General features: G+C 45.4%; 1 protein-coding gene across 3 annotated transcripts in view; it reads left to right on the forward strand.

Moving 5' to 3' along the window:
• The window catches only part of LAT (linker for activation of T cells), a 428,981-nt gene extending 416,191 nt beyond the window's left edge, over positions 1–12,790 (forward strand). Inside the window, exons 10-13 of one of the 3 annotated variants that reach the window (XM_086932412.1) lie at positions 7,377–7,424; positions 8,533–8,601; positions 9,830–9,904; positions 10,205–12,790. In XM_086932412.1, the coding sequence (XP_086788538.1) occupies positions 7,377–7,424; positions 8,533–8,601; positions 9,830–9,904; positions 10,205–10,209 (197 nt within the window). In that variant the 3' untranslated portion in view covers positions 10,210–12,790. The remainder of the gene's footprint in view (positions 1–7,376; positions 7,425–8,532; positions 8,602–9,829; positions 9,905–10,204) is intronic. The other 2 variants (XM_086932414.1, XM_086932413.1) reach the window with 2 other exon arrangements.
• Positions 12,791–13,199: the final 409 nt, after the last annotated feature.

Consider the following 13,199-nt stretch of genomic DNA (forward strand, 5'->3'; position numbering starts at 1 on the left):
GCAGGTGAGGCCCACGATTTTGATAGGAGCCCCGCCCATGGAGGTGAGGCCTGGTAGACAGGGCGAGTGCTTACTTATTGCCCGGGCTCCTCTCCCCACCCTTCCTAGCTTGCACAGGCCTTTGCGAGGGGGGAGGTCAGCCTGAAGGCCTGGTGCTTGTGACTAGATTTTGCCCCCCTGGGGCTGATGTGAGAGTGCATGCAGGCCACAATCTAAAGCAGCAGCATAGAGGTGATGCAGCCCCCGCCTGATGCAGTTAGGCCTGTGCTTGTGGGACCTTGTCCGGAGGTGTGAGCCAGCGGACCTGGGACTCGTGCTTGGGGCCTAGCCCTTGGAATCGGTGTTGGGGTGTGAGTGGCCTGCCGTCTGCAGCAGCAGAGTTGGGCGGCATTGGCCCTGCCCCCTAGCGCAGACTGTAAAGCGCCTATGGGTACCTCTGGGGATTTCTTGCCCCTCTGGATGGTGCGGAAGTGTCCTCCACCTCAACGCTTCTGGTGCGGCCCTGCACATGCGGGGGAGAGACGGTAAGAGAGACCTGCCTGGTGGCAGGTGAGTGACCAGGGCACAGTGGGTGCCTGCCTTTTTGTTACCTGGTCTTCCCCCCTCTTACCCTCATAACTCACCTCCTGGATACTTTGCATTGCTGCCAGAGTGGGGCGTGGTCGTCCACCGGGCCCAGAGGCTCTACTGACATTGTGGTGAAGGAGAAGGTGGCCCACCCACCTAGGGGAAAATTTATAAATTCACTTGCCCAGCCACTAAGAGGAGGGAAGGCGGAGGCGGATAGGATGGAGCACAGAGGGCTGGAGCCCCAGTTTACTCTGTGGCATCCATCCTACAGGCCATGCAAGAGACTACGGAATCGCTCAAGAGCAAAATTGGGGAGCTCAGTCAGGACCTGTCCCTTCTGCAACACGATCCCTGCAAACAGTTGGGGTCGTGGAGGGATGCCCGTCTGTTGTGGAGGACTCAACAAAAACCCACCAAGAGATTATGATGCAGACCAAGAGGCTATGAGTGAAGGGCCGGGTTCCTCGAGGTAATGGCGAATGATGCGGAGGGTAAGAACAGGAGAAATAATATCTGCATAGTTAGGGTCCTGGAGGGCACCAAGGGAGCCCTGCTTACCACCTTCATAGCGGACTGGCTCCGGTAGTGGGTTCCCCAAGATGACATTTCAGCCTGCTTCATGGTGGAGTAAGCTAATGGATCCCTGGTGGCCAAACCATACCCGGGGGCCCCACTGAGACCAATAATTGTAAACTCCTGAACTTTGTTGACAGAGATGTCATTCTGCAAGATGCCCGAGTCCTTGGGCAGGGGCACTAGGGTCCTGCTTCTCCTGGATTATACACTAAAAGTGTAAAAACAACGACATACATTCCAATTAGCCAAAGAAAAGCTAAGAGGCATTCAAATGAAATATATGTTATAAATTCTGGCCTGTCATATACAAGAACCGTACCCTGTTCATTGACACTCCTGTAAGCGCAAGGGTGGAGGAGCACACAGTCCTCTGGCCTGGGGCAGTAGCTTCCCTGGCAGTTTCTGGCACAAAGACTCCTGGATCCTCCTGACAACAGCTGCCACAACGCCCCAAGAGGAATAGTGGATGCTACAGCGTTCTGCCTTAAACACCTGGATTCGACCTTCGTGGGTGGTTCCCTGGATCGTGGAGGGGGACAGGAGTCACCACGAGAACTGCTGAAACTTGACAGGGATTTTTCCTATTCTTTCTCTTTTCTGTGCGCGTTCTGCCTGGGGAGTGTTTTTCCTTTTCATTTGTTGATACTTTGGCAGGCCATTGATGCCTGCCCCCTACTTATTAATTGATGTTTATTTTTGTTGGGGTGTTCTGACATTTTGTACAGTTTGGTGACAGATACTTCATAGGGGGAAGTGTGGGTTGGAAGGGACGCATTCTCCAGTTGCACACTATTTGGGTTGTTGGTATTTGTTTTTTCATTGTTTTGTTGGCCTTGAAGAACATTTGTCACTGAGGCCTTTTCTGGACTCTTTTAGGTGCCTCACCGCACCCACTCCATCACAATAGGTAGACCCGCAGCAGCAGCCCAATCATGGGAACAAATTATAATTAGCTGGAATATAAACAGCCTTAATGACCAGATCAAGTGGGGAGTGGTCCTCGTGTTTGCCAAGGAACACCAATTTGTCTCATTTCTGAACCCTGTTTACCTTCCAGGAGTCAGGGACTCCAGGACAAGAAAATCCCCTTATCCGTGACCTGCATGTCCGCAAACTGAGAATGGAGGAAAGCGATGCACTTGACCTACTACTAACCACAGTGCTCCTGTTCCAGGAATCACACCGGCTGGGCACAACTGCTCCTTCTTGAGGCGGCATGGCTACTATAGGGTTTATCATTCGGGCTACACAAGGGGCTTCAGGGGTGCTGCGATACTCCTCCATAAGACATTTCCATGAGTGGTCCACAGGGTGCACACTGACCCATTGGGGAGGTTTGGTGTCCTACCAGGGACACTGGAGGGACAGCCCTGGGTGCTAAGGGGCATCTATGCCCCCCAAATTGCTGATAATATATAGACCACAGTGGGCTGCTATATAGTACAAAAATCCCTTGTCCAGCCGGACAGGGAATATTTATTTATTTGATAAGTTTTTCAATAAAGAAATGAGACAAGTAACCCAAACAATAAGGTTACAGTAGGGCACAGTCCTGTGCCGTACGTGAGGAGGAAATAAAGAAGACCGTAAGTGAAAGAAATATCAGGCAAACAAAGTGAGCTAACAGGCCACTGACAAGAATTCAAATTAACAGTGTGTCCTGGAGTGAATCAGCCATACATTAATACATTAGATTCCTAAGTATGGGACACTCTAAAAGGAGTCGACGTTTCGATCCCAAGCTCAGTTATAGGGGGATCATCTTCAGGACTTTCACAATCATAACTTTTGCCTGAATAAAACCTTTTAACATATAACCGCCAGACTTTTGTCTGTGACTGAGGTTTGTTCTTATTGGATGTCCTCAGTGATTGGGGTAGCGCCCGTCATCCTGTTGGAAATGGAGGACCATGTTGGAATTTCAATTATGAGGGCTTCAAACTTGTGCAGCGGAGATGAGGCTCAAGTCTGGTATACCACAGTACCGTATGTAGATCTCGTTCGACTTTGGATTAACACTTGGAATTGTAATTGGTGTCCCGTGGAGGCATGCTTTTTTAAGGTTTAGCGCTGAGGATTCGATCCTGCATACCACAACGCGCCACCGGCTTATCGACAGCCTCGAAAACCTCTAGCGGACCTTTAATTTTCTGGCCCTTACGAAGGTTACCTGCGCCATTGATTGCGCCGCATTGTGAACAGAAGAAATTACCGCAGCTAATGCACAACCCTCTATCCCCTTGAACCAACAGTGATTCAGACTATGACGCCCAACCTGTACAACGGAGACCTGTTTTCCGAGATCGCATGCCATAAACCTCCAGCTTTACATCAATTCAGCCAATTCATAGAAAGACCCTCAGCGCTAAACCTTAAAAAAGCGTGCCTCCACGGGACAACAATTACAATGAAGATTATCCCCCTATAACTGAGATTGGGATCGAAACGACGACTCCTTTTAGAGTGTCCCATACTTAGGAATCTAATGTATTAATGTATGGCTGATTCACTCCAGGACACACTGTTAATTTGAATTCTTGTCAGTGGCCTGTTAGCTCACTTTGTTTGCCTGATATTTCTTTCACTTACTGTCTTCTTTATTTCCTCCTCACGTACGGCACAGGACTGTGCCCTACTGTAACCTTATTGTTTGGGTTACTTGTCTTATTTCTTTATTGAAAAACTTATCAAATAAATATTCCCTGTCCGGCTGGACAAGGGATTTTTGTACTATATAGCAGCCCACTGTGGTCTATATAATATCTGTGCTCATTTTTATTCATATATGCTAAGGACCACTTGTTTCCTTCAAAATACTTGACACCCATGGTCCCAGGCCATTTATTGGGTTCCCCTTGTTTTTTTCCCCCAAAAAAACCCAAATTGCCGAGCAACACATTAGAGACAGTTGTGGTCCACCTGACAGAGGTCACCCCTTGATTCATGCTGTTTGGGGGTGTATTTAATGCAGTGATGGACTCTGTGTGGGACAAAACATCTGGTTTGAGAGTGACCCGCTCCACATAACTTAGGAACTGGACTGCTACACTTGGACTGGTGGACGTGTAGCAGTGGCAGCACCACACTGAGCAACAATATACTCTCTACTTCTCTACCCATGACACCGTCTTATGTCTGGACTACTTTCTATTCTCTTCATCTGAAGTGGCAACATCATGCAGACACAGATTTTGACAAGGTGGCTCTCGGACTACTCTTCAATAATATTGGCAGTGGGGGCGGGGGGGCACTGGCGGGGTGAGCTGGGAGTAGATAGACTGAATGCCTGGTGGCTACTGGATGGAGATTTCGCAAAAGAGACCCATGGCTTGATAGTTGTTTACTTCTAAGTGAACAGAGGTATGGTGTCCTCCCCCACTACCTCATGGGGGACCTTCAAAACAGTCCTACAGGGCCAGACCTTTGAATATATCGGTGTGCACAACAGGTGCAAAGAGGCAGAGCTAGTGCAGCTGGAAGACCACATTAGGGGACTGAAGCAGAGGACCACTGCTGACTCATCATCCACATCGCAAAGGGACCTTGCACAGGCCTGCCTGACTTTTAGACAGGTTGTAATCAGCAGCGAAGAGCTGGCGCCATTCCCATAAAAAGCAGGCAAGTTACTATACTAGTTAACAGTGGCTTCATGTCCCTATAGCCTGATTACAGAACTATGGTCCAAGGAGGGCCACATGTTGAGGGAAGCAGATCTCTTGGCTAGTGAATTCGTCTCTCATTTCTGAACCCTGTTTACCTTCCAGGAGTCAGGGACTCCAGGACAAGAAAACCCCCTTATCCGTGACCTGCATGTCCGCAAACTAAGAATGGAGGAAAGCGATGCACTTGACCTACTACTAACCACAGTGTAAAACCAGCAGGCTATTTCATCCATGCCTGCTGGGAAGACTCCGCTTCTGAATGGTTTTCTATTTTCTATATTCCAATTTACTGATTCCTCACCTCCTAGCACTCTATGAGGATACCTATTAAAAAATAGGGGCTCCTGCAGGGGATTCCTAGAGGCGACCATTGCGGTGATCCTGAAGCCTGGCAAGCCCCCGGAGCAGAGTGGGTCCCTCAGTTTATTCCCCCTCATCAATCTGATGCGAAGATCCTGGCCAAAGTTATGGTTACATGTCTAGCCATGGTGATCCGCTCTGTCGTCCATCCTGATCAAAACGGCCAAAAAAGAGCACCAAACGCTGCCTCCAGCTGCTCCATCTGCCGCTAGCCTGCCTGCTAGAACTCCAAGAAGAGGCAGCACTGCTCCTGGTTGCTATTGAGCAGGCATTGGTGAGACACTTCCACAGATGATGGAAATACTTGCAGTACATGGCAATTCCTCGGGTCTCCGGGGAAAGGATAAAGTGGGGGAAATCAGTCTGGTGCCCATGCAGGGTGTAAAACCTGGAGTGGAGTTTGTTACTGGCTGAGGGTGGCAGGCCAGTGCTTCTGGTTATTTGGGTCTGATGGTGGCCCTCACTAAGAGATGCTACTAGGAGGTTTACTTTGCTCCACTGGTGGCTAGAACACAAAGAGATATGAGGGAGTCGTCGAAGCTGCCCCTCTTGATTGCAGGCAGGGGCGCTCTTTTCAAAAATAATGGCCCTCCCTAGGTTTCTGTATGTATAACAACACTACTCCTACCCATTACCATCAACCTTCTTCAAAAACCTGCAGGCCCAGATCTCCAGTTTTCTGTGGGCTGGAAAGACTCCTAGGGTCTCCTTTGTGAAATGCATATCCTCCCCATTTGAGGACGACCTGGATTGGGCTGATGTATTACTGGGCATCCCAGCTCGTCAACATAAATGACTGGTTTCAGGTTGAAAGAGACAACAAGGTGCATAGGCTAGTACTAGAATTGCCCTGACCGTATGGGCTGCTCTCATTGCTCTACAGCAGGTGACCCTCCACTCATTGCCACCCTTTAGGCCCATTCCCACCCAATGCTGATACTTGGCCCTTCTACACATGAAGTGATTTGGCATGCACACCGTAGTAACCCCCTTATGGAATGGGACTTGGTTGAGTCGGATGGATTGGCCAGTTTTGGCACTTAGGACCTCATTGGCATTTCCACTCTGGGAGTTGTCTGGGAGGCATATGTAATTATTTCAGGAGCTCACATCGGAGTTCAGCCTACACACATCCCAATTCTACAAATATCTCCAGTTATGGCATGCCCTTGACAAATACAAGACGCAGCTTTGAACCCTCCCTGAATTCAGCCCTCTCGACTGTAAACTGGTCACTGAGGAAATGGGTGAGGACAGCTTCTTACACTTGTACAAAACTCTAATGGCCAAAACACCTGACCCCTTACTTAGTCTTAGAGCCGTATGGGAAAAGGATGTGGGCACTCCAGACGATGAAGAATGGACCGAGGAGAAGATGGCCACGTGCGAGTTAGCCATCTCCATGCGCCTGCATCTGATCTAATTCAGAATTTTCCAGTTAATATATTATTCCCCTGTGAGGCTTTGGCGTTTGGGATGCGCTACTGGGTCAGTGTGTTCACTACCATTAATCCCTAGGTTCCTTATACATTGTGTTGTGGGAGCACAAGGTGGTGAGGAGATAGTTGCTAGGGATTAATGACAGAATTGGGCAGGTAAATGGTCGCAGACTTGAACTAGATCCCAAAGTAATGCTGTTGGGTTTCATGGAGGAATTGGGTGAGCCCGCACCCCATACACCCTCCTGGCCACAGCTCACCTGGTAGCTAAGAGGGATATGGCCCAGCACTGGAGGGAATAAATCTGCATCACTATTCCATGAGTATGTGAGGGGCATGAATTACTGTGCAGCAATGGAGAAACTGGTTTACAAAGCATGTGGGATCCCCCACAAATATGAGCACATCTAGGCGCCCTGGAAGAGTAGTGTCGTCATCACTGACTGAACACTCCCCTGACCAATACGGACTAATTGCTCCCTTCCTTCCACTCATTTTATTTTACCCATCTAAGTCAGCCCTTGCATACCATTGTACATCTGATTTGCTGTTGTCCACCTGGAGTGCTGTTAATAAGCTGCTATATGTTTTCTACCCAACTGTCTGCGTGTTGCCGTCAAGCCATTGTGGCTGAATATGCGACTGTGTTGCTAGCCTTTTTTGCTTCTATGTTGGAAAACAAGGAAAATCAATCAAATGTGTTATAGAAGAAGTCTAGAAGATTTGTTTGGTCTGAATTAATTTTTCTCCTCTTTCTGTTTGACGTTAGTTACAGATGATTACCAGAATGTTCCAGAACAACAAAGAGATTCTGTGGGTGAGGCAAACAGTTTTCTGTCATGTGTCCAGCTCTGCCTTCTGAGAAGCTCCTTTCCAATATGTCCTACTGACTCTCTCGGTCTTGGGGTGTCTTATTTTCACTATGTCAGTTGTTGTATCCTGACTTCCTTTTTAGGTACCCTTTTAGGTTTCATAGAACTCTTGTGGAAAATAGAATACATAGAGTGACTTTGGGTCAGCCCTGTCTTCATGATTAGTTGGCCTTTTTATATATCTCATTTCTCTGCTCCATATGTGATGGTTTCTCTCACTATTCTTGTGTTTGTGGCCCCAAGGAGCAATTTATTCTCATGCTGTTTTGATTGGATAACTTGTGACCTTCTATTGGTATGCTATACCTTGAATTCTGTGTGTTGAATGAAAGTTTTTACTCCCTCCTCTCTCCGTGCACCTCTTATTCATCCCATGCTATCTCTTTATTTGAAAACAACCCATCCAGCTCCCACAGCTTGCCCCAGCTACTTAGTGCCACATATTGGCAGGAGGCCATCTTTAAATGTTTTTTCCAATTATTCTAAAATAGCTACCAGTGAGTGAGCATATGTATGCATGTGCAGCAGGTGTCTTGAAATTGCTTGTGCTTTGTAAAAACCCATGCAAATATGGGAGCCTACCATTCATGGGCATCCACGGAAGCCATCTTTGAGAGAATTTTCTGAAAGCATAAAAGAAATTCAAAGATGGCCACTGCAGAGGTACAATTATCTAAGTTGGCCATCTTTAAATGGATTTTTATGAAGCATAAGAAAAATTAGTTGAAGGGAAAAAAAGCATTGGCAAAGCCAGTAGGTTTCACGGGCAAGACCTCTTGGCTTTGCCAGAGCTTGCTTTCTCTGCCAACAAAGCACCTTTCTTCCCCCACCTAACTATCGACTAGTTTAATCAATTTGTTTCTGCATTTGACCTTCCTCCTTTCTTCTAGGTTTTTCCCTTCACTAATTACAGTGATCCTCTTGCCTGTGTCCTGCCTGTCCTTACCTTTTTAAACTCTACCTGTCTGTCTGTGACCCTGACATGACCTTTCTTCTTCTGTATCAATTTGTCATGGTCTTCCTCACCTGCTTACACTTTTCTTTCCTCGGCAGGGGGCAGCCTGGAATATGTGAATGTTCCTGAGAAGAAGGAGTCAGCAGATATCAGTGACAATAACTATGGTATTTACTAGTCGGATGGGGGGATTTTATTGGGTGTTTGGTGCTTCCTACTCTGATGGAGTGTGGCGATTTCTTGAATGAGGGGTATTTGCTTTCCAGAGAGTTGAGAGCGGTTTATTTTCTAAAGCAGTAAACACTGGGCTGAGGGTTTTCCATAACAAGGCTGCTATGTAATTTGTTGTAACGCTTGTTTAACAGGCAGGGCATTAAATAATACATTGATGTGCTTTGCATCCTTCTGCCATATAGGGGCTCGTCCAGAACCATAATAAAGGTTTTGCAATACAAGTTTTTAATGACCGCAAAGGGAGTGTAATGGCCCTAATGAATTTGATAGTTATGCCAACATTGATTTGGGGTTGACCATTGACACTACTTGAAGATTATTTTTCTGAACCATTATGTCTAGACAACAGAACCCCGAGAACCTAAAGAAGATGATCACATCGTGAAACAAGCACAATGCCACGAAAGGTCAAAACAGAGTGCTCAACTCAATCACCAAATCACCTAATATTTACAAAGCTCTTAGTCCAAGATATCTGAAGATGGAAGAGAGAGAACCCAGAAACCCAAACAGTCTCCTGTTTAGTGCATATCGGAAGACCCAAGGCGTGGTTGATTTTTCCCCTTACATGTATTTATCTAGACACAACCCCGCCCTGCAATTTAATGCTTCAAATTTCCCTCGATAAATCCACCCGACTTCTTCTATCATTACATACTACATTTTCAAACCCTTTAATCTGCCTTAATGTTATTATGTCTACTATTCAAACACAACATACACGTTTAAATCAAGCTCTGGGCCTTACAGGTCTCTATTCATTGGTATAATCAGAAAACAAACGCTGCCCTTGGTTAATCTCAATGACAACCATCCTTAGATCTCCTCTACCTCACCACCCATGTCTGCTTACAACCATGAAATAAAAGCACACACGTTTTAGCTTTATTTAGCACACTTCAGCCAGCGGGCCTAAGGTGCAACCAATCCCACAGCATGGACATTTAAATCAGATCAGCCATTGAAACCCTCTCTCTCGCTTTTCCATCCACGACCATTGAGTTGAGTTCTCTGTAAGTTTCCACCTTTAAAGACTAATGTATTCTGCTTCCTGACCACTCTGACCTCCCTCCCTTTGCAGTATTGATGTTATCTCTGTTGGATAACAAGAAAGAAGGCTTCCATGCAACGGACTCTTGTAACTTGTGCATATTTTTGTAGATGACACCAGTGACCAGGAGACTGATGACGATGATGACACACCAGATTACGAGAATATTGAGAAACAAAAACGAGGTAAAACGCATGTCTGGTGGGACTCTGATTTTTTAAAAAACACAAAAAAGATTGAGAGACCGTTTATGCAGATTACAACCTCCCGTTATGAATTAGCCAAACTGCTATAAACTCCACCTACATCGACCTTTCGCTAGCGGAAATGTGTGGCAGGCAGGGTATTGTATTAGTGTGGTGAATAGACAGTCATGATATGTAGCCTTGTGTCTTCAGTGTCACTGCTGACGTCGGTGCTGCTCTAGGCACAGTTCACTTGTGCTTCTGTATGGATGATAACACACAACTCCTGTTGTCTTTTAGGTTGAGATCTCAGTGCTGGAAGAAAGAAGAACAGAAACGGGTTAAAGAATGAAGCAGGGACTACTCACCCTGGACTGAGCGCACACACTGTTCCTGTTGCAGCAGAGGACCATTCCCAACAATGTTTGTTTGAAGTCTTGGAGGTCCATATTTGCCACGATATAAACTTTTCGAAATGACCTTACAGTCAAGTTTAACTGATCACATTCTTGCGGAGCTCCCATTGAGTTCTAGGGGATGGCTACTCTTTAGGACAGTCCAGTAGGGTCTGAAAATGTCCATTTCAAGGATGTTACTAATAATACTGTGAGAAGCATTTTCTTGACTGCTTTTGTGCTATTTCAGGAGTTGCCCCTTTACAATATCGTCCTACTAATTTCTCTAGATCTTCACTTTTGAGGTCCCTTCTCCAGGTTCTGCAGTGACCTCCTGGGGTGCTCGAAGATGATGGACCTTAAATATCCCTTAACCCCCCTCAAGTAACCTTCCTTCAAACGTTCTGAAGTCTGTTTGTCATGGTCCTCCATCAGGCTGTGGTGGGGAATATTTATAAAGTCTCCTGAGAAAAACACTGCTAGGGATGCATATATTGCTTTCCCACTTTATTTCTGCCAAGTTTGTTTCTGAGAAGAACATTTTGAGCACCCATTGGATTCCCAGCTATGAATGTTTTTGTTCAGTCCACTTTTGCGAAGCTTCCTGTGCATTTCTCATGAGCTTTTAAACAATCCTGAGAATAACACCGACTGTGTTGAGGAACTCAAAACCTGCTGAGTTGAACATACAAGTACATCCGTAAGACCCTGAGGACCCAGGCACATAAGATATCATGGATAAATGAGTGGGAGAGAGAGCCAATGCTGTTTCGTGTTGGGGATCTCCATTGAAGAACTCCTAATATCTGATACTTGAAAAATATATTTATTGTTTACCATTTTTATAAAGAGGTTTTAATAGGTTTAGCACCTTGAGCTTTACACGAGGAACTCCATTTTTCAGAAAGTCCTTTTTGTGCTTTTTTGTGCTTGACATACATCGACCCAGGAAGTTCATTGGAATCAATTAGCAGGGGTTGACAGTGAACCCGAAAGAGGACACATGGCTTGTAAAAGTAAAAGTATCTTATATCCTTCCTTCTATTAGTAAAGTAGAGTTGCCATCCCTGCTTCCTATCCCATCGCCTCCTGTCCAGATTGTAAAAAGGTCAGATGCCCTACAGGGAGGTAAATGTTCTCCATGTACTATGCACATTTAGAGAAAATCTCTACTGAACATATTATGTTTCTCTAGATATTTAGAAGTGGAAGGCTACTGTCCCCCTTCATGCTACGCCTCCCTCTTCAAACAGGTGGGCTCAGCTCACAGTTAAAAACCTAATACTCTTCAGAACCGTTGCCTTTTCTGACTGCAAACCACTGTTTGGCTGGCCATGAGGGAATTTGTGAGAAATCTTTAGAAACTGATGCATGTGAAATACCTGTACGCCTTGGGTATGGATGGTCACACGCCAGAAAACCATTCTGGCACGGCCTACTGGCATTTAACCCACTGGTGAACCTGACATTTTTGGAATGTAAGGCCAGATGTACTAAGCCATTTTTGTGGATGCAAACCCTGCAATTTGCAAAATTAGGAGGCGCTGTCCAAAAAAACATCTGTTCTCTCGGACGCTCAGCCTTGCACTTTCCGTGCAAAGGAGACATAGAATTGTCTAGCATAGGATATGTACTCAAAGTCCACAGCTCCTCTGTGAATTTCTATGAGTAGATCTCTGCATTGGGGTCAGCACACGTTAAATATGTGCAATATGCCATTCGACTCCTTGATCCGCCCAGTTTGACTTGATATTGGATCTGGTGCAAAGCCAGATCATGTTGTTTTATTAGACCTACCTTTGTGCCAAAATCTATGACTTTTGCTGTTTTCTGCCCCGACACACCACCTTTCATAAGGGGTTGGCAAAAAAATCATTTGACACCATGTGAGAGTCAACTTTTGGCACAAAATATTTTTGGCTTTGCCTATGAAAATTGATAGTCCCTGCTATTTGCACCACTTTTGATTGCACAATCTTCACCGCGAACCTTTAGTAAATCTGTACGTTAGTTTTTATGCATGTCCTCCTCAGACATACTGTGATAAAAGTTTGTTGTTTGTGGGACGGGTCTGTCTCTGTTTACTGACATATCCTGAGAATTTCACAGCATTCAGAATGAGGTTGTCCCGTCTTGCCCATATCATGTCCCTTTCTGTCATGTCTGTTTATTTGTTAAAGCGACACCGGAAAGAGAGGTGCAGAATTGGTGAAGAAGAACTCCAGTACCTCACCACCTTATTCAGTGTCCATTTGGAATTGATGACACTTGGCATCCTCCTCCCGATTAAAACTGCTCTACATTTTTTACAGATCATTTTATTGCAGCTTCTTTCTCTAGTAATACTTTGCCGATTTGTTTAGATCCTTTGCTTGCCTAAATTTGTTACGATACATAATCTGAAGGAAATCTACAAATGTATCACACATGCAGGATTGGGCATATGCACTTCATTAAGATATGTGAAAATAAAAACACATGACATTTTCAATTTTAATGTATTCGTGTGTATCAAATGTACAATATATATAGCTTTCGATGAGCAGTCTGAACATACAAACTATAACAAAACAATTGGGCAATAAATACAAAACCATGAGATTAATATAACATTACATTTCCAAGCCTCCACTCACATCACAAAGACGCCTAACTCTTATCAGTCCAACTTGAGTAAAATGAGCCTGTGGAGATCCAATGAAAACACGCAATTAATCCTGCAGAAGAGCAACACGATTGAATTTCAAAAGCTCGCTGTCACTGGAGAAAATATTTTATTTTTTTTTATTTTTGGAAGCTGCAAAAAAGACTGTAGATTTTCAGTGGGAGTAAATCAGACCATGATTTCTGGAACTTAATGGCAAGAGAACTAGTTTGAGAATGTGGTGTGCCACATCGAA

The sequence above is a fragment of the Lissotriton vulgaris genome, chromosome 7 (assembly GCF_964263255.1).
Source record: "Lissotriton vulgaris chromosome 7, aLisVul1.2, whole genome shotgun sequence".
NCBI lineage: Eukaryota > Metazoa > Chordata > Amphibia > Caudata > Salamandridae > Lissotriton > Lissotriton vulgaris.